Source organism: Myodes glareolus, chromosome 7, assembly GCF_982192425.1.
Source record: "Myodes glareolus chromosome 7, mMyoGla1.1, whole genome shotgun sequence".
NCBI lineage: Eukaryota > Metazoa > Chordata > Mammalia > Rodentia > Cricetidae > Myodes > Myodes glareolus.
Window position 1 is genome coordinate 56,355,091 of NC_142032.1, and position 27,732 is coordinate 56,382,822.

General features: G+C 54.3%; 2 protein-coding genes across 5 annotated transcripts; one reads left to right on the forward strand and one right to left on the reverse strand.

Annotated features, from left to right (window-relative positions):
* The first annotated feature begins 606 nt into the window (after window positions 1-606).
* On the forward strand, window positions 607-13,778 carry Sipa1 (signal-induced proliferation-associated 1). Of its 3 annotated transcripts, none has more exons than XM_048458023.3 (16): window positions 607-698; window positions 3,193-3,996; window positions 4,529-4,656; window positions 4,741-4,917; window positions 7,225-7,399; window positions 7,847-7,950; window positions 8,214-8,371; window positions 8,464-9,073; window positions 9,396-9,670; window positions 11,119-11,337; window positions 11,440-11,551; window positions 11,633-11,741; window positions 11,821-11,922; window positions 12,014-12,068; window positions 12,324-12,402; window positions 12,482-13,778. In XM_048458023.3, the coding sequence occupies exons 2-16, from the start codon at window positions 3,318-3,320 to the stop codon at window positions 12,626-12,628; spliced, it is 3,129 nt and encodes a 1,042-aa protein (XP_048313980.1). In that variant the 5' UTR covers window positions 607-698; window positions 3,193-3,317; the 3' UTR covers window positions 12,629-13,778. The 3 variants fall into 3 exon arrangements, with proteins under 3 accessions (XP_048313980.1, XP_048313981.1, XP_085549663.1); XM_048458024.3 differs by having other exon boundaries at window positions 3,223-3,996; XM_085693537.2 differs by having other exon boundaries at window positions 648-731.
* A 2,248-nt stretch (window positions 13,779-16,026) lies between these two features.
* On the reverse strand, window positions 16,027-27,237 carry Rela (RELA proto-oncogene, NF-kB subunit). 2 transcript variants are annotated; one of them, XM_085693538.2, is made up of 11 exons: window positions 26,922-27,237; window positions 26,302-26,328; window positions 26,059-26,210; window positions 25,758-25,906; window positions 24,803-24,894; window positions 24,474-24,605; window positions 23,652-23,756; window positions 23,256-23,468; window positions 18,680-18,760; window positions 18,502-18,573; window positions 16,027-17,341 (listed from the first exon to the last, which is right to left on the reverse strand). In XM_085693538.2, the coding sequence occupies exons 1-11, from the start codon at window positions 26,926-26,928 to the stop codon at window positions 16,728-16,730; spliced, it is 1,644 nt and encodes a 547-aa protein (XP_085549664.1). In that variant the 5' UTR covers window positions 26,929-27,237; the 3' UTR covers window positions 16,027-16,727. The 2 variants fall into 2 exon arrangements, with proteins under 2 accessions (XP_085549664.1, XP_048314002.1); XM_048458045.3 differs by lacking the exon at window positions 26,922-27,237 and adding an exon at window positions 26,571-26,687.
* Window positions 27,238-27,732: the final 495 nt, after the last annotated feature.

Consider the following 27,732-nt stretch of genomic DNA (forward strand, 5'->3'; position numbering starts at 1 on the left):
ACATATTCATCAGCTTAATCTTGACCAAAGCCTTACTCTGAACCCCAGCTATTCCAAGCTTAAAGAGGATTACACTTACATAGGAAGCCTTTTGTTTGTTGAGAGAGGGTCTCACTGTGTACTCCCTATGTAGATCGGGCTGGCCTCCGACTCTGGTCCACCTGCCTCTGCCTCCAGGGCGCTGGGATTAACGGCATCCTCCACTACACCTGGTGTACATGAGAAGTTTTAAGAACAAGTAACAGCTTTTGTAGAACAGTTATTTAGGCCCAGCCCTTAAAGAGTGAAATAGTTTCTGGGCCTGAACACCTGCTGTCTGCTGGGCCACAGCTGGACACTAGGTGGCCTCTTATCACTGCGATTGGTTTGTAAAGAGGGTACATTTGTTCCCATTTCTGGTGAGGATGCGGACTAGGCTCAGACGGGGTAGTTAGAAGGGCAGCTGGGAAGGCTGGGATAGCGCTCTGGGCTGCAGACCCTCCAGGGCCGCCTACACCTCTGCCGGAGGTCCCCACCCGCTGTGCTTCCCGCCTTGGACAACTCCCGGGTAGTCCCGCCCTCCTCCCCAACCCCCGCCACGCACCGCCCCCATTCTGGCCCCGCCCCCAGGCGGAGCGGCGGCGCGGCCGGGAGCGGTGAGAGAGCAGGCGGTGGGACCCTGGTGCGGAAGGCAGCAGCGGCCAGCGGGAGCCCAAGAGGTACAGGCGGGATCAGGGAACGGGAGGCACCAGGTTAGAACTGGATACCCAACAAAGTGAATTGGACGTGGACCCGTGGAGTGTGGGGAGGGACGGGACTGCTTGCTGCTTTCACTGCGGACACCCCCAACCTCCTGCTCCAGTCAGCACGCTCAGTGTCTGTGTTGTCTCCTGCTGGCAGCTCCCACTCCCGAGCTGCTGAGTGGATTCATTGGCTCAGGACGGCTCCCAACAGCTCTGGCAACTGCTGTGTGTGTTTGGGGTTCCCCCTATTCTGGGACTCCCCCTCTTCTGGGGCTCCCCTTCTCCCAGTGTGACCTCTTTCTCAGCCTTTGCAATACTGGGTCTGTCCTGGGAGGAAACATCTGTAACGCTCCCTGGCAACAGAAAGGGGGTCATGACCTCCAGATGTGCTGGGAAACATCCAGCGCCTCCTCCTGGGGCAGCCAGGCCTTCCGGATCTGTGGGGGCGGGGCGCCCCCTTTCCCCCCTCAGTGACACAGGCTGCAAGGAATGTCCTGGCCTCAATGGACCTTGTGTGAAGATGTGGGATGGGGGGCAGAGCCCAAGTACACCCCTTAAGACAGGGCCAGAACAAGAGGCCGCTCATGGGCTGGGCTGCACAGTCTCGGAGCTCAGCCCTTTATGGAGACGAGCCTTCACAGACCCTCCCTGGAGTTCCCTCTCCCTACACTGTAGCCCAAGTCCAAGCCTGCACGTGCCCACAGCTCGGCCAGTGGAGCTGGGGCTGCATAGACACCCAGACTTAGCTGGCTGGCTTCACCCTCTCAGTTCCCCAGCAGTCTTCACAGGAAACAAGACGTTCAGCAGCAGAGCTTGTCCTGGGGGAAACCAAGTCAGGAAGCCCCTGAGGAGGAGGTCTACTCTGGTTTGGTTCTAGAGGCCCAGCTGAGTGGTCCACCTAGAGGGGCTCCCCATCCCCCTGGGACTCACCCCACTTGATGTCACTGGATGATGTACGAAAACTCACCAACACTGCCCACACCCACCGTGAGAGTTCTCATGCCCCTGCCCTAGCTGTTGACTCCATCTCTAGTCACCCGGAGGGGCTCCTCTCTATTCTCACACCTTTTGCACCTGCCTAGTCTGCCTTCACCACATTTCCGCACTTAGCAGGTCTCTGGGGCCTTGGGTGTCTCAGCCGCCAGCCGTACATCCTGTGAGACCTTGAACCTGAGACCTCAGCGCCCCTCACAAATCTGCCTTCCGCCTACGCCTACAGGGAGAGTAGGCAGGTGCTGCTCGGCCGGAGAGCAGTAGTTCTCAACCTGTGGGTCGTGATCCCTTTGAGGGTCAAATGCTCCTTTCACAGGGGTTGCATATATTTATGATTCATAACTAGCAAAATTATAGTTACAAAGTAGCAATGAAAGTTTTATAGTTGAGGTCACCACAACATGAGGTACTATATTAAAGGGCCTTAGCGTTGGGAAGGTTGAGAACATTGTGCTAGGGATTTGCAGACCAGGTTCAAATTCTACTTTGAACAAGGAACTGATTCAGGCAAGCTCTTTTTCGTAACCAGGCCTCATTTTGACCTTTTGCCCCACTGGGTTCAGACCCCTCTGTCCGTGTGAGCCCAGGTAGACATCCACGGGGGTTCAGACCCCTCCCCCATCCGTGTGAGGCCCGGTAGACATCCACGGGGGTTCCGACCCCCCCCTCATGTCGCTATGAGGCCAGGTAGACATCCACGGGGGTTCAGACCTCCCTGTCCGCGTGAGGTCAGGTAGACAGACATCCATGAGGTTCTGCCAGCATTAGTCCCTTTCTTGCCCCAGGCATGGGCATAGGAACCTGCAAGAGATTAGTACTAGTCCTGTCTTTAGACCTGGGTGTCTTGGGTCCCATGACTGAACTGTTGTGACCGTAGCACCTTCCTCAGGATATAGGGGCCAAGCAGGGGGCTGGGCTGAGTTGGGGCCACTTCCTGTGTTGAAGGAAGCTTGCCACTGCCTCTGACATGCAGCTGCCCCAGGAGCCCCTATGTCCTTGAGGCATTGAGGCTACGGGAACCAGGGCATTGAGACCAGCCTTTGGGTGCTCAGCTCATTGGGGACCCTGGAGGAAGTGGGAGGCACCAGGGAGGAAGGTCCCTGGGGACAGGACGTCCTCCCTTTGTCAAGCGGGCAAGACCCAGACACCAGTGGCTGCGTTGATTTCCGTCCCAGTGGAAACTGTTTGTCCAGAATTTGATGGCTTTTACTGTGGAACTAGGCCTAAGGTGTACAGGGGGAACTGGAAGGGCCTGGCACCCCCTCTGCTGCCCAGGCATTAAGACCAACAGTGGCAAAGCTCAGTCCTAAGCCCTGTCCACTGCTAAGCCTGGGAGGGGGCTGGAAACCTCCGCCTCAGGCAGACAAGGAAGTGGCCAGGAAAGCGGAAGCAGCTTTGATGGTCCCGGAGGAGGCCGGAAGCCAACTGGGGTGGTGGAAGACTGGGCCGGGGGCCTGAGTTCCTGTTTTCTCCCCAGGCCCATTTGATCAACCCTCTCCTCCTTCAGGGCAGGAACCACTGAAATCTCAGCCTTCTGGCTGGGCACCAAAGACCCGTGCCCACCAATGCGGCCCGGCCCTCAGAGAGTCAGGCCCACAGAGCATGCCCATGTGGGCCGGCGGAGTGGGGAGTCCTCGGCGGGGCATGGCCCCTGCACCTACAGATGACCTCTTTGCCCGGAAGCTGCGCCAACCCTCCCGGCCTCCACTGACGCCACATACCTTTGAGCCAAGGCCGGCTAGGGGCCCACTCCTGCGCAGCGGCAGTGATGCTGGCAAAGTCCGGCCGTCTACACCAACTAGCCCCCGTGCCCGTGCCCACAGCCACGAGGATGCCAGCCGTCCTGCTGCAACCCCTACTCGGCTCTTCACTGACCCATTAGCACTTCTGGGATTGCCAGCTGAGGAGCCAGAACCCACCTTCCCACCCGTGCTGGAGCCCCGGTGGTTTGCTCACTATGATGTGCAGAGCTTGCTCTTTGACTGGGCTCCACGACCTCGGGGGACAGGAAGCCATACAGAGGCCCGGTCTGGGACCCTGGCCTTAGCTGAGGACCAGACTGCCACCTCAGATCTATTGCTTGGGGCACCTGGCTTTGTGAGCGAGCTTGGCGGTGAGGGTGAGCTAGGACTGGGTGGACCAGTGTCGCCACCTGTGCCCCCTGCTCTACCTAATGCGGCTGTGTCAGTCCTGGAGGAGCCACAGACCCGAACCACAGCTTACAGCCTGGAGCATGCAGATCTGGGTGCTGGCTACTACCGCAAGTACTTCTATGGCAAAGGTAAGGGCAGGTGAGCCTGGGAGAAGCAGGAGAGGTTGGGCGGAGGACCCTGTGGTCTCCAGTGTATACAGCAGGAGGCTCATGGGCTGTCCTTTCTCTGAAAAGTCCCCGACTGTACAAAGGAGCAGGACCTGAAGTGAGCTCTAATGGCTTAACCTCTTTAAGACCAAGCTCTGGTATCACACGTGAAGTCAGGAAGTGTCTCTTCCATCTAGTTCATCTTCATAACCCTCCAGGCCAGCGAGCGATTTCCTAGCCCATACCCATTTGATGAAACCTTGGTCTCGCCATTATCGGGAAAAGAAACGTCAGTGTCCTGAAAGAATCTGAGCACTGGTGGGGCTAGTGCAGCTTTTAAACCCGAGAGCACTTAGGCCTTAGTTCCCAGGGCCTGGGACAAGGTGCTGCAGCCAAAGGGGGCGGGTTCTCCAGGTTCTGTGCTTGGTGAGAGGCCGCCCAGGGTGGTACTTCTGTGGTGGGCGTGGTCGAGAAGGGAGAGGGCTGTGGATTTGACCGATCACCCCCACCCTAGAACACCAGAACTTCTTTGGGCTTGATGAGGCGCTGGGTCCTGTGGCAGTGAGCCTGCGACGGGAGGAGAAAGAGGGCAGCGGAGGGGGCACCCTATACAGCTACCGTGTCATCGTGCGGACCACGCAGGTGGGCTGGGGTTACAGGCTCAGGAGGTGGGTCCCTCTTCCACAGCCTGCACAGAAACTGAATGTCTCTACAACCTATCCTCAGCTCCGAACCCTCCGTGGCACCATCTCAGAGGACGCACTGCCACCCGGTCCCCCGAGGGGTCTATCCCCGAAGAAGCTTCTGGAACATGTGGCTCCCCGGCTGAGCCCTACCTGCCTGCGACTGAGCTCAGCTTCTCCCAAGGTGCCCCGGACGCTGCTTACTCTAGATGAACAAGTGGTGAGTTCCGGGGAGGAAGAAGGGCTCAGCTTCCCAGGGTCTGAACTCGGCCTGAGTAACTACCCCGCTCCCAAACCCTGACCTGGGCACTGACCTCATGAGAGGTGATCCACCTCGGGTAGTTCAGAGAGAAGGGTCAGAGGTCATCTGAGCTTTACTTGATCAAGAAGGGCCTGGTAAGCAGCCACAGCTTGTTAGAAATGCAGAACCTGGGGCTGCAACCCTGGCTTCCTAACTCAGCCTCTACAATTGTTTTAAGACCTAAGGTGATTTTTCTGGTCCTTGACAGTACTAGAAGGCCCCTGCTGACAGAGCCCTCCACTCTGCAGTTCCCCCATCGTTCCTGGCCAACTTGTTTTGCAGTCCCTGCTTGGTCTCCCCATATGGGAGGCTCACACCTTCCCAGAACTTCCTGTTCCACTTCAGGACACTCAAGCTGCTTGGAAGGCCTCTGCCCTGTGCTAAAAGCTGCCATTGGCTCTGGCCTTCTTCTCTGCTGTTTTTTCCAATGATTGTTGAACAAATGCATCTCACTCCTTCACCGTGTCAGACTCTAGACCAGATGCAGACGCAGGGCCAGATGGAGTGCACACAGATGGGGCTGACATCAGCCAGAGTTTCACATTGTAAAAGCAAGCTCTCAGGCCAGCATGAGCCTGTGTTTGTTGGACAGGCAGGATTGACAAAGCTTTCTGAGGGAAAGCAGAGGGGTCTAAGGATGATGTCTTAGAGGGCTGATGTGTGTCATATGATATCGCATGTGGGTGGAGGGCTTGCGGAACCAGCGTGGGGGAGGCTTTATTTATTTTCCTTTTTGGTCGTGTAGTTATTGGGAGCCACAGAGAGATTCAGAACTGATCTGAGTGGCTCAGTGGCTCTCTGGCTGCAACATACGACCTAGGCTGGAGGGAGAACAGGCCCAAAGCTGCGGTTGTTCAGGTTAGACATAGTTAGTCATGGTGGTACAGGTGATAAGGAGGTGACAGTCTAGAGTGGGGAAGGTTGAGAGCCCCAGCCTCTTGGTCCCTGGGAGTTGTGTTTGTGGGCCCAGGGACCCTCGAGGAGTGACGAAAGGGCAGAGGACAGAGGAGCCACAGTTGAGGGGTTAAGATGCTGGAAAGCGCCAGGCGTGGTGGTGCATGCCCGTAGTCCTAGCACTCTGGTAGCAGAGGCAGGACAGCCTGGTCTCCATAGTGAGTTCCAGGACACTCGGGGCTGTGTAGAGAAACTCTGTCTCAAAAAGAAAAAGATACTGGAAGGGCACCTGGCAGCTAGTGAGCCAGACCTGGGGTTTGGGACAAGGGTCTGAGCTGGAAGCAGGTCAGGGAGGAGGGACAAAATATGAAGAGAAACATAGGAGGAGAGTTTCAAGCAAGGTGAGGTTCTTGTTATCCCCTCAAAACACCAGGGCCAGCAGTGCCAGGAGGGGCCAGGATGAGGCCATGTCTGTGGGCTATAGGGGGAGTTGGGGTGTGGTGGCTTTTACTGTTTGCTTCCCCACCTCTGCTAGGGGACAGAAGCCTGGACTTCAGGCATGCTAGGGAAACCCTCAACCAGAGAGGGTAGCTATGAAGGAGGGAGGCGAGAGCTGGGGAGTGGGAGATGAGATTACATATCAGTGGGGTCGGTAGGGCATAGCTGTCTACAGCTGGAAGACACTGGGATAAGACAGTGTGTAGAAAGACCAGTCGTGGTGGTGTGTGCCTGTAATTCCAGTGTTAGGCAGCTGAGGCAGGAGGACTGCAGTGAATTCAAGCCAGCCTGGCTACATAGCAAGATTGCTTCAAATAAACAAAAAACTCAGGCACATGACTGTAATTCCAGAATTTAGGAGGTACACACGGGAGTTTCAGGAGTTCAAGGCCAACCTTAACTATATCATGAGCTCAAGTACAGCCTGGGCTATGTACAATACTATATCAAAAAGATAAGGGAAAAAAAAGTGGATACAGGAAGAGGACAGAAATGACTCAAAACCTCAAAGGGCTGAGGTAAGGCTGTGTTGGAGTTAGCCTTTAGTTGAGGAGGACAATGTGTCTTTTCTGGGAGCCATCTCTTTTATCACTGGAGAAGTAAATCCTCCTTTCCCTCCCCTAACTGTGACCTCCCCTGCCCTCCCAGGCATAAGAAGAGGGGCAGGTTTGGTAGACAAAGACACACAAATGGCTTAGCCTTCCTACCAAGGCAGCCCAGCCCCCAGTCCAGCTGTTAACTATTCTTTCCCGCATAGCAGGGGCGGGGCTGGCAGAATAGTGGAATAGTGAAGCCTGTGTCTTCTGTTGTCCATGATTCCCCCCCCCCCCCCAGCTGAGCTTCCAGCGCAAAGTGGGCATCCTGTACTGCCGGGCCGGCCAGGGCTCTGAGGAAGAGATGTACAACAACGAGGAGGCAGGAGCCGCCTTCACGCAGTTCCTCACCTTGCTGGGGGACGTGGTGCGCCTCAAAGGCTTTGAGAGCTACCGGGCCCAGCTGGATACCAAAAGTGAGGCCCCTGGAGGGGACTGCAGGTTCTGGGGTGGAACTTCAGTCTGTGTTGCCAGGGACTGGGGCTGAGGGTGGGAATTGGGCTGCAGAGCCCAGCGGGGCAGCAGGGATGATGGGCTGGGAACCCGGCTGTCTGAGTTAATCCCGGGGCACTAGCTCTCTGTTTCCCTCCCTGTAAGATCACTTCTCACTTCTGGGTTCATTCTGTCTCAGCATCCCTATCCTGATCCCCAGGTGTCCTGGTGTGGGACTGTAGCCTATGGGAGGGAGTTCACCAAGGATGAGGCTCTTGGACCACATTGCCTGGGCATAAGCTGCTGGCTTGAAAGGGTTGTCCAAAACTGGCTGGGTCATAGAGAGAAATAAGTTCAGGCAAGGAAGATCTGACCCGGTGAAGTCACCCACACTCCCCATGTTCTCTGTGTCCCCAATTGTCTGGCTGCAGCGGATTCCACGGGCACACACTCGCTCTACACCACCTACCAAGACCATGAGATCATGTTCCACGTGTCCACGATGCTGCCTTACACGCCTAATAACCAGCAACAGGTGTGAGAGGGGTTGGGACAGGCCAAAAACTTTTCAGAAGCCATGGAGGGTGCTACTTGATTGGCAATATCAGAACCTTGGCATGAGCTCTGCTGACCCCCAACAACCCTCCCCTCTGGCTGTACCACCTTCCCAAATACCTTTCTCAGGCCTTTACCAAGGGCAGGTGAGGAACTACTGGTGCCCAGGCTTTGCCATGCCTAAATGAGGAGGGATTTGGGGGACACAAAGCCCATCTCACGTTCCCTATCTTTAACCTCCAGCTCCTGAGGAAGCGTCACATCGGCAATGACATTGTGACCATCGTGTTCCAGGAGCCGGGTAGCAAACCCTTTTGTCCCACAACTATTCGCTCGCACTTCCAGCATGTGTTCTTAGTGGTGCGTGCGCATGCACCCTGTACCCCGCACACGTCGTACAGGTGGGTGCCAGGGTGGTCTCAGGTCTCCCATGGGCACCAATTCTTGTGTGTCCTTGCCTCTCGTTTCCTCACGACAGCTTTCCTCCATACAGGGTGGCTGTGAGCCGTACCCAGGACACTCCTGCTTTTGGGCCAGCACTGCCACGCGGGGGAGGCCCCTTTGCAGCCAACGCCGATTTCCGGGCCTTTCTGTTGGCCAAGGCACTCAATGGTGAGCAAGCGGCCGGCCATGCACGCCAGTTCCACGCCATGGCTACACGCACACGCCAACAGTACCTGCAGGACCTGGCCACCAATGAAGTGACCACTACATCGCTGGACTCGGCTTCGCGGTTCGGCCTGCCCTCTCTGGGCGTCAGGCGCCGGGCAACCCCTCGGGGCCCGGGCGCTGAACTGCAGGCGGCGGGCGCGCTGATGTGGGGCGTGCGAGCTGCTCCAGGGGCGCGGGTCTCGGCAGGAGCTGAAACGGGCGGCCCGGAAGGCGCCGAGGTGCCTTGCTTGTTGGGCATCTCAGCAGAGACGCTGGTGCTGGTGACACCACGCGACGGCCGCGTCGTCTTCAACTGTGCCTGTCGCGACGTGTTGGCCTGGACCTTCTCGGAGCACCAACTTGATTTGTACCACGGGCGAGGGGAGGCGATCACGCTGAGGCTCGACGGGGCCCCGGGGCAAGCGGTGGGCGAAGTTGTGGCACGTCTGCAGGTGAGCTCTAGGGGGAAACTGAGGCCGCCGGATCCGGGTCCATAAACTTCAGGAGTAGGGCATGAGCCCCACGAGGTCTGGATTCGCGTCGGGGTTGTAGCTTACTGGAAACCGCGTTTGCCCAGTCTGAGAAGGGCGCGGGGACGGGAGACTTGTAGAAGTGTCTTCTAATCGCAGAGCCCGGGAAACTCACCTATCACGTGGGTCGCTAAGGCGCCACAGGCATACTGTGCTATGTAAGATGAGCCAGGAGCGGGACCAAGGGGACTGGCTCTGGGAAACCACGCCCCAAGGGTCGCTCTCACCCAGCCCCTCCCCTCAGGTGGTGAGCCGTGGCTGTGAGACCAGAGAACTGGCCCTGCCCAGAGACGGCCAAGGTCGCCTGGGCTTTGAAGTGGATGCAGAGGGCTTTATCACACACGTGGAACGCTTCACGTTCGCGGAGACCACGGGGCTTCGGCCTGGCGCACGCTTGCTCCGAGTGTGTGGTCAGACGCTGCCCAAGCTGGGTCCAGAAGCTGCTGCCCAGATGCTGCGCTCCGCGCCCAAGGTCTGCGTCACCGTCCTGCCCCCAGACGAGAGCGGCCGACCGCGAAGGTCAGGGCACCCGGGATGTGGGGATGTGGGAGTACTCGGCAGCTGACCCATTCTGTGTCTCCGGTGTCAGCATCATCGGTCATGCTCTCAAGATTCCACAACTCTTGGTCTCTCTGAATCATACTTTACTCATCTAGACTGCAACAGATTAAGCCCATGCTTTCCCTGCTCTGCAGATCAAATAGCTTCTGTCATTTCAAGACATTAGCTACCCCGCCGCATGTGCACACTAATTTGTCTCTTACTATTCTAAACTCAACATAGACAAACTTGCCCCATAAAGTCCCAGATAATAAATATTTTTAGGCTTTTGGAGCTACCTGGTCTCTGCCACAGTTACTATTTTGTGCAAAATGAATGTGTGGCTGAGCGTCCACTGAAGCCAGGGAAACTGAAATTTTGGGATTTTGTATAGATGCTTTTTCTTGTAAAAAGTTTACTGCTGGTAAACCCAAGATAAGGTTAAAAAATTCAGAGTGGAAATACATTAAGTCCAAAGTAATTTTTTGTTGTTGATTTGGTTTGGTTTTGGCTTTTTTGAAATAGTTTCTCTGTGTCCTGGCTGTCCTGGAACTCACTCTGTAGGCCAGACTGGCCTCAAACACACAGAGATCCTCCTGCCTCTGTCTCCAGATGCCGGGGTTAAAGGTGTGCTCTACACCCCAACCCCTACCCAGCTTCAGACTGTAATTTTTACAGGTCACAAAAGTGTCATGTTGTTCAGTTATTTAAACATCTGAAACACTAAGTCTAGAGAGGTGGCTCAGCTGTTGAGGACACTTGCTGTTCTTGCAGGGGACCAGAGTTGGTGGCATGGTGGTTCACAACAGCCTGTAACTCCAGCCTCAGGAGCCCCCATATCCTTTCCGATCTCTGTCCACATGTGCCTGCCCATATATATACATATATATATGTGTGTGTATACACACACACACACACATATATACACAAATGCAAATTGAGACATCTAAAAACTATTCTTAACTGATAAGAGCTTCAAAAACTGGTGTACATGCTAATAAAAGAAAGGAGAGAGAAAAACACGGACTTGTTTTGGCTCCAGACAGTGCTGTTGGAGACCTGCTTTTTGTGTGCATGTGTGTGTGTGTGTACGCGCACACACATGTCCCAAAGAAGGATGTGAGGAACACCACGGTGCACTGTGGATGCTAATCAGTTTCTATTACGTTGTCTAAACTCTTAGCCTACAATAAAATCAGTACTGTTTATGTGCATTTGACAGTAAATTGGCAGGGTGACCTACCCAGGGTACATGGGCAGAGCAGTGATGTTCACCTAGGTCAGGACGGTGCTCCCCTGCAGACAAACCCTGGTAGGGATGCAATGGAGCTTTCCTCCTTTTGGAAGCCTCTGGCAGTAGCTGGGGTGAGGCTGCTGACATGGAGGTACTGCAGGCCTCCCTGATGGTGCTCCCATTCACCCTCCAGGAGCTTTTCGGAGCTGTACACGCTGTCCCTGAAGGAACCCACCCGCCGTGGGGCCCCAGAGCCAGTACAGGATGAGACCGTGAAGGTGGTCCTGCTGCCCCCCACAAAGCAGCTGCTGCATTTTTGCCTGCAAGACAGCAGTGGCCCCTCAGGGCCTGGAGATCTGACTGAAGAGAGAACGGAGTTCCTACACAGCCACAACTCCCTGTCACCCCGCAGGTACACTGGGCTCCCCCTCTCTGGCCAGCCTTTTAGCACCTGGAGACACAGCTCTAGGAAAGCAAGCGGTTCTCAGTTCTGAGCCACCCCTGCCCTCCTTAGCTCCCTGTCAGATGAGGCTCCAGTCCTGCCCAACACCACCCCAGACCTCCTCCTTGTCACCACTGCCAACCCTTCAGCACCTGGTACTGGCAGAGAGACACCCCCCTCCCAGGTAAGCAGAAACGAGGCTCTGAAGATTAATTGTAGTGATGCTATTGGGTGTTAGAGCCTTGCCATTCACTTTTGACCGCAGGATCAGTCAGGCAGCCCCAGTAGCCATGAGGACCCCAGTGACTCAACCCCAGAACTGAGAGCCTCCATCCTGCCAAGAACCTTGTCTCTGCGGAACTCCATCAGCAAAAGTGAGTCTGGAGCCGGGGAGCAGGACAGGAGAAGGTGCCAGTTCTAGGCCCCCTCTGAGCTTGCTCCTTTGACTGGCAGTTATGTCGGAAGCTGGCAGTGAGACCCTGGAGGATGAGTGGCAGTCCATCTCGGAGATCGCCTCCACCTGCAACACAATTCTGGAGTCACTGTCCCGCGAGGGTGAGCTGCTAGGGAGGGCACAGGAAGAGGACCCAAGGGGGGCACTTTCTCCCTTTCAGACCAGCCCACAGACAGTCTCTCTCTCCCATAGGACAACCCATCCCAGAGAGCGGAGACCCCAAAGGAGTTCCAAAGTGTGACTCTGAGTAAGGCTTCTACCCTCACATCGTAGTGTGTGTGTGTGTGTGTGTGTGTGTGTGTGTGTGTGTGTGAGAGAGAGAGAGAGAGAGAGTCCCCCTTCCATGCCCGCCCACTGAAGTCCAATGTTATCTAAGCTCTGCATCTGATACCTAAGTCTCAGAAGGCGGAGTTGGGTTTGCTCTCCATCAAGGGTGTCTAGGAAGCAGCCTGTGGTGCTGGCTCCAAACTGCTTCTGCTGATCTCTGACCCCATGTCCTCAGGCCAGAACCTGGGAGCCTGTCAGAAAAGGTCTCTCACCTGGAGTCCATGCTCAAGAAGCTCCAGGAGGACCTACAGAAGGTGAGGAGACGGTCTGGGCTTGACATTGAAACACAGGGCTGCCCCAGGAGAGGGTTCTGACTGCTGTTTGTCACCCTAGGAGAAGGCAGACAGGGCAGCCCTGGAGGAGGAGGTGCGGAGCCTCAGGCACAACAACCAGCGCCTGCTGGCAGAGTCAGAGAGTGCCGCCACCCGCCTGCTCCTGGCCTCCAGGCAGCTGGGTTCACCCACTACTGACCTGGCCTGAAGCTCACTTCATGCCCTAGTCTGATTCTGGACCTACTTGGAACTGCCTGGCCCTTCAGGGCACCTGGGCCATACCAGTGACCTTCCTCAGGACGTCTTCCCTGCGCTGAGGCGCATCTTAGCACTGCCCCCACTACCCAGCCCATTTGGTGGCTAAGATGCCCCTACCTGTCCCTGTTTGTAAATATTCTGTAAAGAAAAAGGAATGTCAGAGAGTTTAAACCAAAAAAAAAAAAAAAAAGCTCTTTGTGTTTGTGTGTTCAGGATATGTGGGTAGGGGGTTGCCTCCAAGGTCACATCAAGCTTCTAAGACTAGTACGAAAGATGGGTCCCAGGAATATTGACTTAGGGCTGGTCTGGCCTGGCACCAAGACAAAGGTGGGGGCTTTGAGGGTAGGACGCCCCTTCTCCTCTTCATTTATTGGGTTCTCTTGGGAAGCAGGTGGCCACACTCCACACCTGTCTTATCTAGAGCAGGAACCGGAATAGAGCAAGCCTGCAGGGCAGGGCAGGGAAGGGATGGCATGTGCTATGCCTATGGAGTCCCATCTCCCAGACAGGCCCCGCTGCTTCCGTCATTGAGCTAAAGAGCATCATTGATTCTGTGACCTGATCACCCCTTGCAGGCCTGTATCCCGAAGGATAGTGGTCCTCAACCCGCTTCTCTCTCAACTGGCCATGACACCCACAGTTCCTCACCAGGCTGGGTCTTTTCCTTAGAAGCTTCATCTTTCCAGACTTGGACTTGGTCTTAACACCCTGCTTCTACTGAGTCCAGGCAAGGCACATGCCTCATCAGCCCCTACCCAGGGAGTTCTCTGGAACGTGGTAGGATAAGCTAGGATGAGTAACAAAGTGGGGGCAGGAGCATAAGGAAGGCCTCTTGGAGGAGGTGACTTGAGGATTGCGTTTTGAAAATTGAGTTCACCTGCAGATGTCAAAGGTATTCCAGTAGGAGCAGACCAGGGCCCACTGGGCTGGAATTAGGGTACGTGAAGGAATAGCGAGTTAAAGAGACTGGATCTGGGTCAGAAAGGGCCACGAGAAGGTGCACTAGGGATCCAGGATCAGTAGTTCCTGCACAGGGCGTAGCCTTTCCCGATTGGTGACCAATTTTCTCATTACTATGATAAAATATAGTATGAAAATGACTGAGGGTTTATTTTGGCTCTACTGCAAGGGGATTCAGTCCTTGATGGTTGGAGAAGACTTGGATGGGAGTAGATACATTGTATCCAGTCAAGGAGAAAAACCAACGTGATTGCTCAGCTACTTTTTCCTTTCCCTTTTATTCTCTGGGACTCCATGGAATGGTGCCACTAGTAATCTCCCATTAGCTAAAATCTTTGGAATCCCCACACAAACACGCCTGACGTGTCTTCTAAGTGATCTGAAATCCAGTCAGGGTGACAATGAAGACTAGCCATCATAGGGACAGCCTGCCGGGGCAGCGTGGAAGGAACAGCAAGGCTCTGGTCACTCTGTGGGTGTGCCTGCAGAGATCTGGGATCTGAACTTGTGGTTGATCTTTAAAGGGAGGGTGGTAAGGAAGGTCTGGGGGTGAGCTATTTGGCTGCAGGAAGGCTAGGAAGGAAGGAAGCTGGAGCAGCTATCCTGGAGGGAGGACATAGGAGTGACAATGGGGAAGAATGGACAGATTTCCCTGGACCTTGTGAAAGACTGGATGCACGTTGGTAAGGGAGAAAAAGTGGTTTCTGGCTGGAGCCCCTATTGGGTGGAAGGGTGACACTTGAGACAGAGGAAGAAGGAAGTGGACACGCGGAAGTGACTGTGGCCACTTGAAGCAGGGCAAGTTTGAGAGACGTTAGGGTAGAACTGTCCAGTGGCTAGCGCCAAGGGGACAGAAGTCTGGGCTAGAGACAAAGATTTGGGGCGGATGAGCCATTAGTATGGTGAGGTCATTCAGGGAGTGTGGGAAGGACTAAAAGAGGGCTTCCGGGGGTCACCCGAGGCTATTTCAGGACACTGGGAAAGCCAAGAACAAGGCACTGCCCAAACTCAGCCTAATGTCCGCAGCAGGACGCCCGTGGGTTTCAAGTCTTCTCACTCGCGGGGTGCTGCCCCTAGCGCGGTGGCTAATGCCTGTCCCACCTCTAGGCTTCTCCAGGGCAAGTTCACAGGATTCTGATCCCAAGACAAACGCCAGGTCGGCTCTGGCTCAGCTGGAGTTTTGCTTAGCTGGGTCCCTGGGTGACACACCCTTGCTTCAGGCCCGCCCCCTAAGGGTGTGCACATTATGTTAGGAGACCACAGCCCAGCTCCCCAACATTTGCTGCTCCCGCGCATTGTCTCCCGCAGGGACCATATATGGACTCTTCACAACAGCCTGTTGTTCCCAGGGGTCTAACTTTTGCAGCTCGCTCATCACACACTTAAAACCTCTCAGACGGGGTTTCCCCACGAGCACGTTGCCACACCACCCGGCGCTGAGTGCTTTCACAGCGCGTGCGCGTCCAAAAGACTGGCCCTCAAGCCCGTACCATTAGCTGCTACGCGTGCGCAAAACGAAACCGGAAGTATATCCCGCTTTAGCAGATGAGCATTCGCCTGGCCTTTGTTTAGGTTTCTAAGGCTGTGGATTAAGGTTTTAGAGATCCTTCTGGAACATGGTATCAAAAGTACTAGTACAGGCTTTGGGTTTTTGTTATTTTGTTTTTTTGAAACGAGCTCTTCCTGTGTAGCCATTGCTGGTTTTGAACTCACATACCTCCCTGCCTTTGCCTCTGGGAGATGTGATCAAAGGCGAGCGCCACAAACAAGGCCCGCTTTCTGCGGGGGTGGGGAGCCGGGAAGGTTAGGGGCGGAGTGAACAAGCAGTTTTGAGACTGTGGTGCGCGTAACTCAGGCTGGTGTCAAACTCAGAAAGTCCTCATGATGACCTTGAACGGTTCACCAGGATGCAAAGTGGCTGTTTTGTTTCAACCAGAGTTCTTCCTCAACCTCCCAACTGCTGTGCCGGGTTCTTTTCTTTTTTTTCTTTTGGTTTTTCGAGACAGGGTTTCTTTGTAGCTTTGGAGCCTGTCCTGGAACTAGCTCTTTAGACCAGGCTGGCCATGTGCGGGTTCTTCATCATTCCCAGGATAGTCTCAGGACACCTCCCTTGCCAGGTGTGTATCTCTGCTGACCTGGAACACGTAGGGTGGGATTTCCATCACGTGACTCCACCCACAGCTCCTGGCTCCTACTGGGACTTTTTGCAGTGGGAGCCCTGCCCTAGTTGCCCTTACATCTACCAGATGGAATCCAAGGTTTTCAGGGGGCATCCTCAGGCTCCAGGCCTCAAAATAACAGTCCAAAGCCACTCTATCATTTCACCATCACCCACCCTGAAATGATCAGCAGAGTGTGCTCAGTGTTTGCTGAAAGACAGCGACTCTCTTGCCAGCATGGTAACACATTTATTAGTTCAGAGCTAGAAAGAGCAAGAGTCCAATAGCTTTCTCTGTGAAGACTGTCTTGTGGCTGAGCTTCTAGCCGCCCTCCTGACTCCACAGTTTGCCCTGCTATTAAGGCACTTGAGAAAAGGGGGAGCAGGGATGTCTCAGACCAAACTCCCTCAGGATCCTGAAGGTGGCCAGTGCTATCCCACCTGTTCCCCTCAGCCACAGCTCGGCATGGAAAGCTGGTGGGGTAGGAGCGCCCAGGAGAGAAACGGCTCCTCATGTGCTGGTGTCAGGCAGCACCCCACAGGGGCTGCTATTAGGAGCTTTGCTTTGGATCAACGTGTACAGGAATCCATGTTGAGGAAGACACTTGATAATAAGGCCACAGCTCCAGCATGCCCCGCTCTGGGAGAGTGCTAGAGCTGGAGGATGGAAGGGGGTTCCAGGGCTCCCTACCAAGAAGCACGGAGAAGAGTCAGTCCCCCAGCTCCATCCAGAGAAGTTAATGCTTCTGCTTAAGCACCTCCATAGAGAGAGTGAGATACTGCCAATAAAAGAATAAAGTTACCACCCCTAAAAGATATTACCCAAAGAAGTTGGGGGCGGTTGGAGCACGCTCCCCAGAATCTGTAAGTGCTTTGGGAAGGCTTCAATACCCTGAAACCTGGTGCTCTGAGCAGGGCCAACACCAGCCCCTTAGGAGCTGATCTGACTCAGAAGAGCTGAGAAGTCCACGTCCGCAATAGAGGAGAAGTCTTCATCCCCCGAGAGGCCATTGGGAAGCCCTGAGGTCCCCAGGGGTGTGGGAGCGGGGTCAGGGGGCCTCTGGGACCCTGTCACTAGCCGAGTTATAGCTTCGGGGTACTCCATCAGCATGGGCTCAGCTGTGGGGTGAGACATGGACACGCCCTGGCTCAGGAGCTGCTGGAATTCTGAGTTGTCGACAGATGCCAGGTCTGAGAAAACACCCGGGTCTGTGCTGTTGCCAAGCAAGGCCCCCAAGTCCTCATCAGCATCGAACTGCAGGTGTAGCAGGGCTTCGGACAGTGTGCCTTCCCCGGCCTGGGTGCTCTTTGGAATGGGTGGGGCCAGGGCTTGGGGAGGACCTGGGCCTAGAACTGAGACAGGGGCTGGGGGCTGAGCCAGAGCTGGTACCATGGCAGAGGAGGGGACCAAGGTCTGGGTCAGGACTGGGGCAGAGGATGGTGCCAAGGCCTGGCTGGAGATCTGCCCAGATGGTAACACCATGGGGGAAAACTCATCAAAATTGATGGTGCTGAGGGATGTTGGAAAGGGGTACGGCTGGGGGGCTGGAGGAGAAAGAAAGAGGAAAGGTCAGAAAAAGCACTGAAGACATACATACCCATCCTCCTCCACTCAGCCTCTCTCTAGAATACTTAGACTCAGTTCCTTTCTAGGGAATCAAAAGCTGACCTGGCCTGTAGGGTCCACTTCCAAGGGCCACAATGAGAAGTTCTCTGGCTACTGGAATTTGCAAGCTCTCAGCCCTGACCTTTTAAAGTTCTCCTCACATTACAGTTGCAAAACCAACTGAGGGGATAAACCCGTGGAACGTGAGCTTAGTGGTGAGCACATGCCACTTTTCTGAGGTACACACTAGAACTCACAACCTATTACTTACTTTTACTGTGCGTGTGAGCGTTTTGTCTGCTTTTACGTATGTGCACTCCGGGAACATGGCGCCCTCACAGACCAGAGGGGCAGTGAATGCCCTAGATCTGGAGTGGCAGCCAGCTGTGAGCTACCACATGGGTGCTGAGAACAGAACCCAAGTCCTCCGCAAGGGCAGCCAGTGCTCTTAAGCACTGAGCCATCTCTCCCGCCCCATGACTTACTACTTTTGAGGTAATTCCTTCTTTCTAAACCCAATCAAGAGACAAGGGCATGGACCATCCATTTCCAACGTCTGCGTCTTGAGGTATCCAAGTCAGGGTTTGTTTAGCCCCTTGGCACTGGGCACCAGGGCCTTGTGCATGCCAGGCCAGCGCTCTACCTGGTCTTACCTGGTCTACACCTGCTCTTACCTTTTAACTGGAAACAGGGTTCTCCGAGCTGGCCTTGAACCTGGACCCTGACCCTTCTGCTACTCTCTCCTGAGTAGCTGGCACCGCAGGCTGCCAGCACGAGGTCTGGGACTAGCTCAGAGTTTAGCTGGATTATGGCTGCAGACTTCTATGGCATTAACACCCTCAGGAAATTGCTGGTTACTGGGCCACACTTTCAAAGCCTCCAGTTTATCAGTCTGTGCAGAGCCCACACCTGCACAGCTCCCTGGATGATCCTGACAGAGTTCCATGCCACACCCCTGAGAAGTATGGGCCCTAGAGAGGGTAGGCTTCAGAACTCTGCATATGAGACCAATGTCTGCTCGGTCCCCTTCCAGACAATATTGCAACTTCAGTTTGAACAAATGTGACCCTCATTTAAGTAGGACAAAGGGATTCCTTACCTGGCTTGGGGACAGCTGAGCTTCGAGAAGGCACAGCAATACGCCGTGGTGGAGGCCGGGGCTCAGTAGGTCCTACAGAACAAAAGCTAGGTCAGCTTTAAGACTCCGGGTGTCCTCACTGATGTCTAGAGCTTGGCCTAGCTGTTCACTCCTCCCGCTCGGGTTCTCCCCAGCTTACCGTTGAAGGGACTCTTCTTCATGATGCTCTTGAAGGTCTCATAGGTCCTTTTGCGTTTCTCTTCAATCCGGTGGCGATCATCTGGGAAAGCAATATGGATGGTACGGTTTACTCTCCTTAGCTGGACTCTACTCCTCCCAGAGGCCAACCCTTCAGGAAGGCAGTGGGGTCATATTTTCCTAAGACCTATTCTCCCAACAATTAAGAAGGAATGCGTGACTTTCTGAGAAGGGTTTGAATGACTCGTCCCCCTTCCTTTGGTTTGTTGAGACAGACTCATCATGTAGCCCTGGCTGTCCTGGAACTCACTCTGTAGACCAGGCTGACTGTAAGCTCACCGAGATTCACCTGCCTTTACCTCCAAAGTGCTGGATTAGAGGCCTGCGTCACCACAACCAGCCTTGTTGGCTGAATCTTGACCCCCTGGGTGATGCTAAGGAAAGGAGCCCTGCTCAGAGGAACAAGTGCCTGTAGCTTACCCGTCCCCTGAGCATGCGCCAAGGTTCAGAGGGCAACACTGCACCGAGCACCGCAGGCAAGCCTCAGACGCCACATTCGGCTCAGGTTTGACGCTCTCAGACTAGCTAGAGCACCTCAGCTTCATTCCTTCAAAGGGAACATCACCACTTCGTATCCCTGTCTCCCCACTGTCTGTCCTGGCACCCAGACTGGAAACTGGAATTACCCTGAACACCACGGCTTCGTTCACTCCCCCGGTACTAACAACACGACTTGCCAAGCACCCACTCTTCTGCCTTTCCTCCTGGCCACTGGGAATGGGTAAACACAAGCAATTTAATCCTCAAATACATAACCTTAAAAAGTGCCAGGATCCCCGTGTCCATGTCCAACCTTTGGCTAGTAGTAAGATGGCTCAACAGATAGAGGTGAGTTCCGTCTCCGGAACAGCCATGGTGGAAAGAGAAAACTGAAAACCAACTCCAGCAAGTTGTTCTCTGAGCTCCACCTGCACACATGCGCATACACACACAAAGAAATACTGCAAAAGGAAATGCTGCCAGGCGTGGGGGCACAGATATTCAGAGGCTGGCTAGCCTTGTCTACACAGCAAGTCCCAAGAAGACAGGACTGCACAGTAAGATCCTGCTTCAAAGCAAAACAAGAAGCTGGACATGGGGCTGGAGAGATGGCTCAAAGGTTAAGAGCATTGCCTGCTCTTCCAAAGGTCCTGAGCTCAATTCCCAGTAACCACATGGTGGCTCACAACCATCTGTAATGAGGTCTGGTGCCCTCTTCTGGCTTGCAGGCATACACACAGATGGAATATTGTATACATAATGAATAAATGAATATTTAAAAAAAAAGCTGGACATGCCAAGGATGCCTGCACATATGAACAGGGTAAGGACCTGCCGGGGCAGTGACACTGGGAGATGTGACAAGAGGTGGTCACAGGAGACAGGTGGTGAGAATCATGAGTGCTCAGCAGCTAAGCACTCCAAGCAGAGGCCAGAGCAACACACACCCTGAGGTGAGGCTGCATGATGTGTGCCATAGGCAAAGAGGCCAGGGGGTTGCAGGGTGACCTGGGTAGACAGGGACAGGGGATGTGCTCTTCTCCCTCTGCTATCCCCTCTGCAAGACACACACTCCATCACCTTTCCTGAACCAGTGCACTGTCTTCCAAAATGGCCTTCCAGTCTCAGTTTTTTTTTTCCCCCCACCCAAGACAAGGTTTCTTTGTGTATCCCTGGATGCCGTGGAATTTGCTCTGAAGACCAGGCTAACCTCAAAATAAAGAGATCTGCCTACCTCTGCCTCCCGAGTGCTGGGATTAAAGGCATGCATCACCACTGCTCATCAGTCTCTGATTTTTAAAACTAATTTATGGAGACTGGGAAGATGGCTCAGTGGTTAGGAGCACAGGCTGCTCTTCCAGAGGTCCTGAGTTCAATTCCCAGCAACCACATGATGGCTCACAACCATCTATAAAGGGATCTAATGCCCTCTTCTGTCAAATAGAGTGTTCACATACATAAAATACATAAATAAATCTTTAAAAAAAAAGTTTAAAAAATTTAGCTGGGTGGTGGCAGTGAATGTCTTTAATCCCAGCACTTAGGAGGCAGGAGGATGGATCTCTGGGAGTTTGAGGCCAGCCTGGTCTACAGAGTGAGTTCCAGGACAGTCGGAGCTACGCAGAAAAACCCTGTCTTGAAACAAACAAACAACTAATTTATTACATTTAGTGCACGCACGTGCTCACAGCAAGAGTGAAGTCAGAGGACAACTTGCAAGAGTCAATTATCTCCTCTAATCACGAGGATCAGAATCAGGTCATCAGGCTTGGTGGCAGGTGTTTTTACTCAGAGCATCTTGTCAGCTCTCTTTTTTCTTTTCTGAGACGAGAGCTCTGGTAACTTTGGCTGGCCTCAAACTCACCAAGTTGTTACAGATGACCTTGAACTCCTTGTTCCTCCTGCCTCCTGGTTTAAGAGATAGGTGGGGCCTGGCAGTGGTAGTGGTGGCAGCGCAAGCACTCTCGGGAGGCAGAGGCAGGTGGATCTCTGTGAGTTTGAGGCCAACCTGTTCTACTGAGATCAAGGACAGCTAGAGCAACACAAAGAGATCCTGTCCCAAAAAAAGTCCCCCCCCCAAATTTAGTTATTTACTTTATATGTATGGTGTCTTGTCAGCACACCTGTTGCCCTTGGAAGCCCTGGGACTGGATTACATGGTTGTGGGCTTCCATACATGTGCCAAAATTATAAACCTGGGTCCACTGGAAGAGTAGCCAGTGCTCTTAACCAATGACCCATCTCTCCAGCTCCTGTCTCAGATTTTTTTTTTTAATGTATAGTACATGGCATGAGCCCTGATTGTGCACTAAGCCTTAAGCAAAATGAAGCTGGGTTATATGGTAGTGACAAAATCCACAAAGCCAAGTGACCTTGGTTCAGGCGCACCTACTGCCTCTACTGCTAGTGAGTTTGGTTAAACCTTTCCCCTCAGAAGGTGATGAGAGATTAAAGCCAAGCCATTTAAGGAAATGCTCAAAGCAAGGGCAGACAAAGTAGACAGAGCTGAATAAGTTGGGTGTCACTGTAGAATATGAAATGGATTCTGACTATAATTATATATTGCTTAAGAATGGGAACACATCTTAAGACATGTTGTTTGGCAAATTTGTCATTGTATGAACATCTATTTTATTATTACCATTTGTGTGTGTATGTGTGTGTGGGGTACATGTACATGTTCATGTATGTGTATGCATGTGTGTGCAGATGTGTACATAAGCATGTCAAGGCCAAGGCTCAATACTGGCTGTCTTCCTCTACCACCCTCCACCATATTTTATTTATTTATTTATTTGTTTGTTTGTTTATTATGTATACAATACTCTGTCTGTGTGTATGCCTGGAGGCTAGAAGAGGGCACCAGATCTCATTACAGATGGTTGTGAGCCACCATGTGGTTGCTGGGAACTGAACTCAGGACCTTTGGAAGAACAGGCAATGCTCTTAACTGCTGAGCCATCTCTCCAGCCCTCCACCATATTTTATTAAGACTTACTTATGTGCAAGGCCTGTCTGACTGCTTGTACGTGTGTGCACCACGTGCAAAGGCGAGTGTCAGGTCCCCTGGAACCACACAGGGATGGCTATGAGTCACCATGGCTACTGGGGATGAAGCCTGGGTTCTCGGGAAGAACAGCACGTGCTCTTAACCACTGAGCCACCTCTTCAGCCCCACCCACCTTATTTATTTATTTGAGACAAGATCTCACTATATAGCCCTGGCTGGCCTGGAACTTGTTATGTAGACCAGGTGGCCTCAAACTCACAGAGATCTGCCTGTCTTTGCCCACCAAGTGCTAGGATTGAAGGTGTGAGCTGCCATGTCCAGTCCACTTTAGTTTTTGAGACAGGACATCCTGCTGCCTCTGGAGCACCTTGATTCAGCAAGGCTGGCCAGACAAGTAGCTCTAGAGGTCCGTCTGTCTCCACACCATCGCATACCAGTTACACATGCTTGCTGGTGCACCCAGCTCATTATACGAGTATTTTAAAGTATACGCACACAAACTAAGACATCTATGTCATTAGACAGGGTAGTCCTCCCACCCCTACCCCCAAGACAGGGTTTCTCTGTGTAGCCTTGGCTGTCTTGGAACTAGCTTTACAAACCAGGCTGACCTCGAACTCACAGAGATTCATTTATCTCTGCCTGCCAAGAGTTGGGATTAAAGGTGTGAGCCACTACTGCCTGGCTAGACAATGTGGTCTTCTGTGATCACCATGATACATGTGGTCTATCTTTGACAGAAATATCATGTGCAATGAGTACAGTATATATAACTCCTAAGTGCTAGCCGGGCAGTAGTGGCGCGCTCGGGAGGCAGACGTAGGCAGATCTCCGTGAGTTCAAAGCCAGCCTGGTCTACAGAGTGAGTTCAGGATAGCCAGAGCTACACAGAGAGACCTTATCTGAAGCTCCACCCCTCCCCTCCGAAAAAAAAAAAAAATCCTAAGTGCTGTCCCAGACATCCAGCCCTGGTCTTTCTCCCAGCTGGAGTGCAGAATCCTTAGTACTACCCTCCCTAGCTTCACACCTGTGTCTGGCAAGTACTGGAACTCCATGGGCTCACTGAGCTCCCGATCAGAAGGCCGCCGAAGCTGCATGGAGACGCGCACAGGAGCCTGCAGGCTGGGGTCAGCGTATGGAGGAGTCCGGAACACAATGGCCACTTGCCGGTGCACATCAGCTTGAGAAAAGGAGCCTCGTGCCTCCCAGCCTGGTCCGGTGAAATACACCTCAATGTCTTCTGCAGGAGACAGCAGCAGCATGGGTTAGTATGTCTGAACCCCAGCAGACCTCGGTCCCCAACTCCTGATGCTCTTTCCCTGAGACATCACCCTGCTTCCCCTGAAGCCACTGAGGTCCTTGGCATCATCACCCCTCCTCAGTCTCACCCCTCCCCTCTTGGTGCACAGAGCCCAGTGTGTACCTTTCTGCACCTTGTCACATAGCAGGAAGATCTCATCGCCACCAAGGCAGCTCCCAGAGTTTCGGTTTACTCTGCAGATCTTGAGCTCAGCAGTGTTGGGGGCGCCTGAGGGCGTGACGAGAAGAAAACCCTGAACCATCAGAGGTCTCCAGGGTACCCCATAGGAGATGTCACAGCCATGCCCAGCAATCCTCTGTCATCTCCCAGTTTGCTGACCACACTTCTGCAGACTGTTCCTAGCCGCTCTTCACCCCAACCAATTCAGAAACTGCCTCCTGCTGTGTGGAGCGCAGTTCCAGACAGAGGAACAGAGTGAGCAGAGCTGTGCTTTCCTTCCCAGACCTCACAGTCAAAGGAGACAATCTGATCAGGCACACCATCAGCTTTTGCTTCATCTCTACCTTGGCAAGGAGTCCTTCCCTCCTCACTCCAGTTTATACTGGTTTCCGGTCCTTGGGGGCTCTAAAGCCTTTTATTTTCAATTACTCTAATGCTTGTTAAGACTGCATTCCATCAATGTCAGCCCAGGTAATCTGAGAGCTTCCTGTGAACTGTTATTGTTGCATTATCTCAGTTCCTGGGAGTTTGCTTCCTAAACTCCTGCGCACAGTCCTGGCACACCAGCATCTCAACACCAGATACGGAAAACAGCCACTTCCCATCGGGCTCCAACTGAGGGAGCTCTGGGTCTTCTCTGCCCTATCCCCTGCCAGCACAACTGGAGGACTAAAGGAAGTCGAGCTCTTCTCACAGGCCACACCCACCCTAGCCTGCTTTCTCTTCCCAGGCCCTCCCTTCCCTTTACTGGAGCTGGCCACTCACGGTTATCAAAAATAGGATGAGAGAGGACAGGAGTCAGGCGGAGGGGCCTGCCTGCTGGGTCCCGCACTGTCACCTGGAAGCAGAGGCGCACGGCGTTCAGGTCATAGTCCCCACGCTGCTCCTCTACGGGAACTGTCAGAAAAACAGAGGTGGGGGACGTCACGGAGACTCTGCTGTACCGGTGAAGACGAGCCCTCTCTAGGCCTGACTCTTGATGGTGAAATGTATATGTACCAAACTGTCAGCAAGATTCCACTTATCCTGTCTGCCTGGCCATGGAGGGAGACAAGGGAGGCGCAGGGAAGGTGATGGAGTTGCTTTGCTCCTACCTTGAAAGGGGTTATTGTTGGTCTGGATGCGCTGGCTGATGGCTTGCTCCAGGTCCCGCTTCTTCACACACTGGATCCCCAGGTTCTGGAAGCTATGGTGTCTCAGGCATCAGTTTTCTGCCTGCGGCAAAGCCCCATTCTCCCTTCCCACTCCCAGGTCACAGATCTAGGCCTCACACCCTCTACCGGCTTACCACTGTGCTGCAGTGAAACCCACTTGTACCAAGTGGGTTTCTGTGGGACCTGGCCCTGGGAGCCAAGCCACTGTCCTACCTCAGTCACAGGGGGCATCTTTCTCCATTCCTAAGCACACTAAACTTATTTCTTCTTGTGCATGGAATGTTTTTTTGGACTTGTCTGGTTTTCTCACCATTTTAGCAGAGAGGCCTTTTGTAACCTTCGAACCCAAAGTCATGACATGGTGGTACATGCCTGTTATCCTTGGAGTTGAGAGGAAGAGGCAGGTTAAATCTAATGAGTTCAAGGCCAGCTTGGGCTATGAGACTCTGACCCCAAGTAACGAGGCCAGCCTCCTCCTCATCCTTCCAATTTATTACTGTTTTCTTTTCCTCAGAGAAATTATTATTCTCTAGTGGCACCCTGTCTATATGTACAATAATTTATCGCCTGGCTTTGCCAGCTGGTATTTAAGCTCCAGGAGAGTCCATTATGGGTATCTTTCTTATAAGGAGAGACACTCAGGGACTGGCCGGTCCAGCCACAAAGGTCTGTGGCTCCAAGGTGATAAGTTCGTCCTTATCCCATGGAGTTCCTGTCTGTTAAAGGATTTAAGAGAAAGGAGGTCCTGCTGGCAGAGCTGGGGACAGAGCAAGGACTCAGAATTCTGCCTGTGTCTAGAAAGGGGTAACATTGTAACAGCTGCCTGACCCCAAGCCTGCTCCCACCCTGCCTCCTATCCTGACTTCACCCCAGCCCTGACCTGTACAGGACTCACCTGTGGATGCAGCGGTCTGGGCAGAGCTCGGCCTCGTAGAAGCCATCCCGGCAGTCCTTCCCCACAAGTTCATGTGGATGAGGCCGATGAGGTGGGTCCTTGGTGACCAGGGAGATGCGAACTGTTCCTGGTCCTGTGTAGCCATTGATCTGTCCAAAGTACAGAGTACTCTAGGGGCCAGCAATGCCAAAACTGGCTCCTAGACACGGGGCACGGTGGCAAGGAGGCAAGTCTGCTGGGGCTTCACGGTGCCTTCCCCCACACCAGTCTTCAGCTCAGGGCCCTGGGGGCTGGTGCCTACCTTGATGGTGGGGTGCGTCTTGGTGGTATCTGTGCTCCTCTCACCAGGGATACTGCCTGCTGAGCGACCCTCGCACTTGTAGCGGAAGCGCATGCCCCGCTGCTTGGGCTGCTCGATGATCTCCACATAGGGCCCAGAAGCCTGGGTTGGCTCTGTGGGTGACACAACCAGCCATTGGGTGCTGCCCCCGTGACCCCTACTCCAGGGCAGTCCCTACCCACTGAGGAACGATGGTCCACTTACCCGAGGGGAAGATGAGGGGAAACAGATCTGAAAAGTTAAGACACATTGTCAGTAAACTCTGTTGCCCATCCTCACCAGGGACGGCATGACAGCCAAGCTCCCTCCCAAGGAAATCGAGCCAAGATCCCACAACCTGCCCTGAAAGAGGCAAGGCAAAGAAGGCAGCAGCATCTCTCCACTAGAGAAAAGGGGCATAGAGGCATTTCTCTACCAGGGGAAACTGAGTCAATGCCTATTTTCAAGGAACACTGAGGAAGGATATCACTCACCCCCTCTCTTCTACAGGGGAAACTGAGTCGGATACTCTCTCCCTTACAAGGAAAGGAAGCCAGAACCAATCGCACCGACACGGGTGGGGGGCGCCGAGGAAAATGAGTCAAGGGTCACCCGCACTCCCACCCAGGAAGGACACTGAGTCAAGGAGCCCTCCACAGAGAGGGGCAACTGAGTCAGACCCCTCGCAGCCCGCCCCGCCCCGTGCCACCATCCGGCCTGCGGCTCCCTGCGCAGCACCCCGCGGCGCAGAAAGGGGAGGAAGACGGCGCGGGGGAGGGGTGGCTCCCGCCGCAGGCCCCGGGGCTCGAGGGCAGCCACCCCGCGGGGCCGGAGGGCCGCCTCACCGTCCATGGCCGGGGTCCCGGGGGCGGGGCCGGGGTCGCAGCTGAGCCCGCGGCGCGCTAAAGCGAAGCCATTCGCCAGAGGCGGAAATGCGCGGCGCGCGCCCGCCGTCGCGTCACTGCCCGGAATCCGGCCGCGCCTGCGCGCTGCGCCGCCGCCACCGACGCGCGTGGGGGACCGGAGCAGGTGTGCGGCTCTCGCAGGGCACGGAAGATGTGCGGCGCTCAGGCGGGGACACCGAGGGCGCGACGGGAGGGCGCCGAGGCTGTTTGTCCCGAGGCCCGCCCGGCTGCAAGGCCGCTCCCGGGGCTGCGCGGCACAGCTCGCTCGGGGTCCCGGCTCCGCCTGGAGGGCGGGCCCACGATTACTCACTCTGTTTTTAGGGGATTTCGGGTCCTGTTCCCCGCCCCGCTCTGATCGCAGGAGTTTGGTGATGTCACCCAGGCCGGGGCTGGAGCAGAGCCAGGGTTGCTGGCAGGCTGCGGCCGTTCGCCGTGCGCAGGGAGAGGCCCAGGCCTGCTGCGCCCGCCGAGGCCGGTGACTGAATTCCACACGCTTTCCTAACCGTGCCAGTCCTCCTGGGGACTGCGGCGCGTTGTAGGCCATATGCTCCCCAACCTAGATCCATCTGCGCGCAGGAACCGGGGAGCCCGTGCTCCGCAGAGCCTGCTTCTCCAAGGAGGGACTGAGGCCGTGGGGTGGGAGTCACACTGAGGGCCGGACACCTGTGCCTCTCTAAACAGTTGATTTAAAAGTCCCGGAGGGCAGTGACTGCTGGAAGACGCGCGGGGTCAAACCGCAGGGCTTGTCTCT

Coding starts and splice junctions, on each gene's coding strand:
- Sipa1 (XM_048458023.3), top strand. CDS start 3,318: ATGCCCATGTGGGCCGGCGGAGTGGGGAGTCCTCGGCGGGGCATGGCC. Junction 9,671..11,118: donor GAGAGCGGCCGACCGCGAAG/GTCAGGGCACCC, acceptor TTCACCCTCCAG/GAGCTTTTCGGAGCTGTACA. Junction 11,338..11,439: donor AACTCCCTGTCACCCCGCAG/GTACACTGGGCT, acceptor TGCCCTCCTTAG/CTCCCTGTCAGATGAGGCTC.
- Rela (XM_085693538.2), bottom strand. Junction 26,211..26,301: donor TCCCCTCATCTTCCCCTCGG/GTAAGTGGACCA, acceptor TGTCACCCACAG/AGCCAACCCAGGCTTCTGGG. Junction 18,574..18,679: donor GAAGAAGAGTCCCTTCAACG/GTAAGCTGGGGA, acceptor TTTGTTCTGTAG/GACCTACTGAGCCCCGGCCT.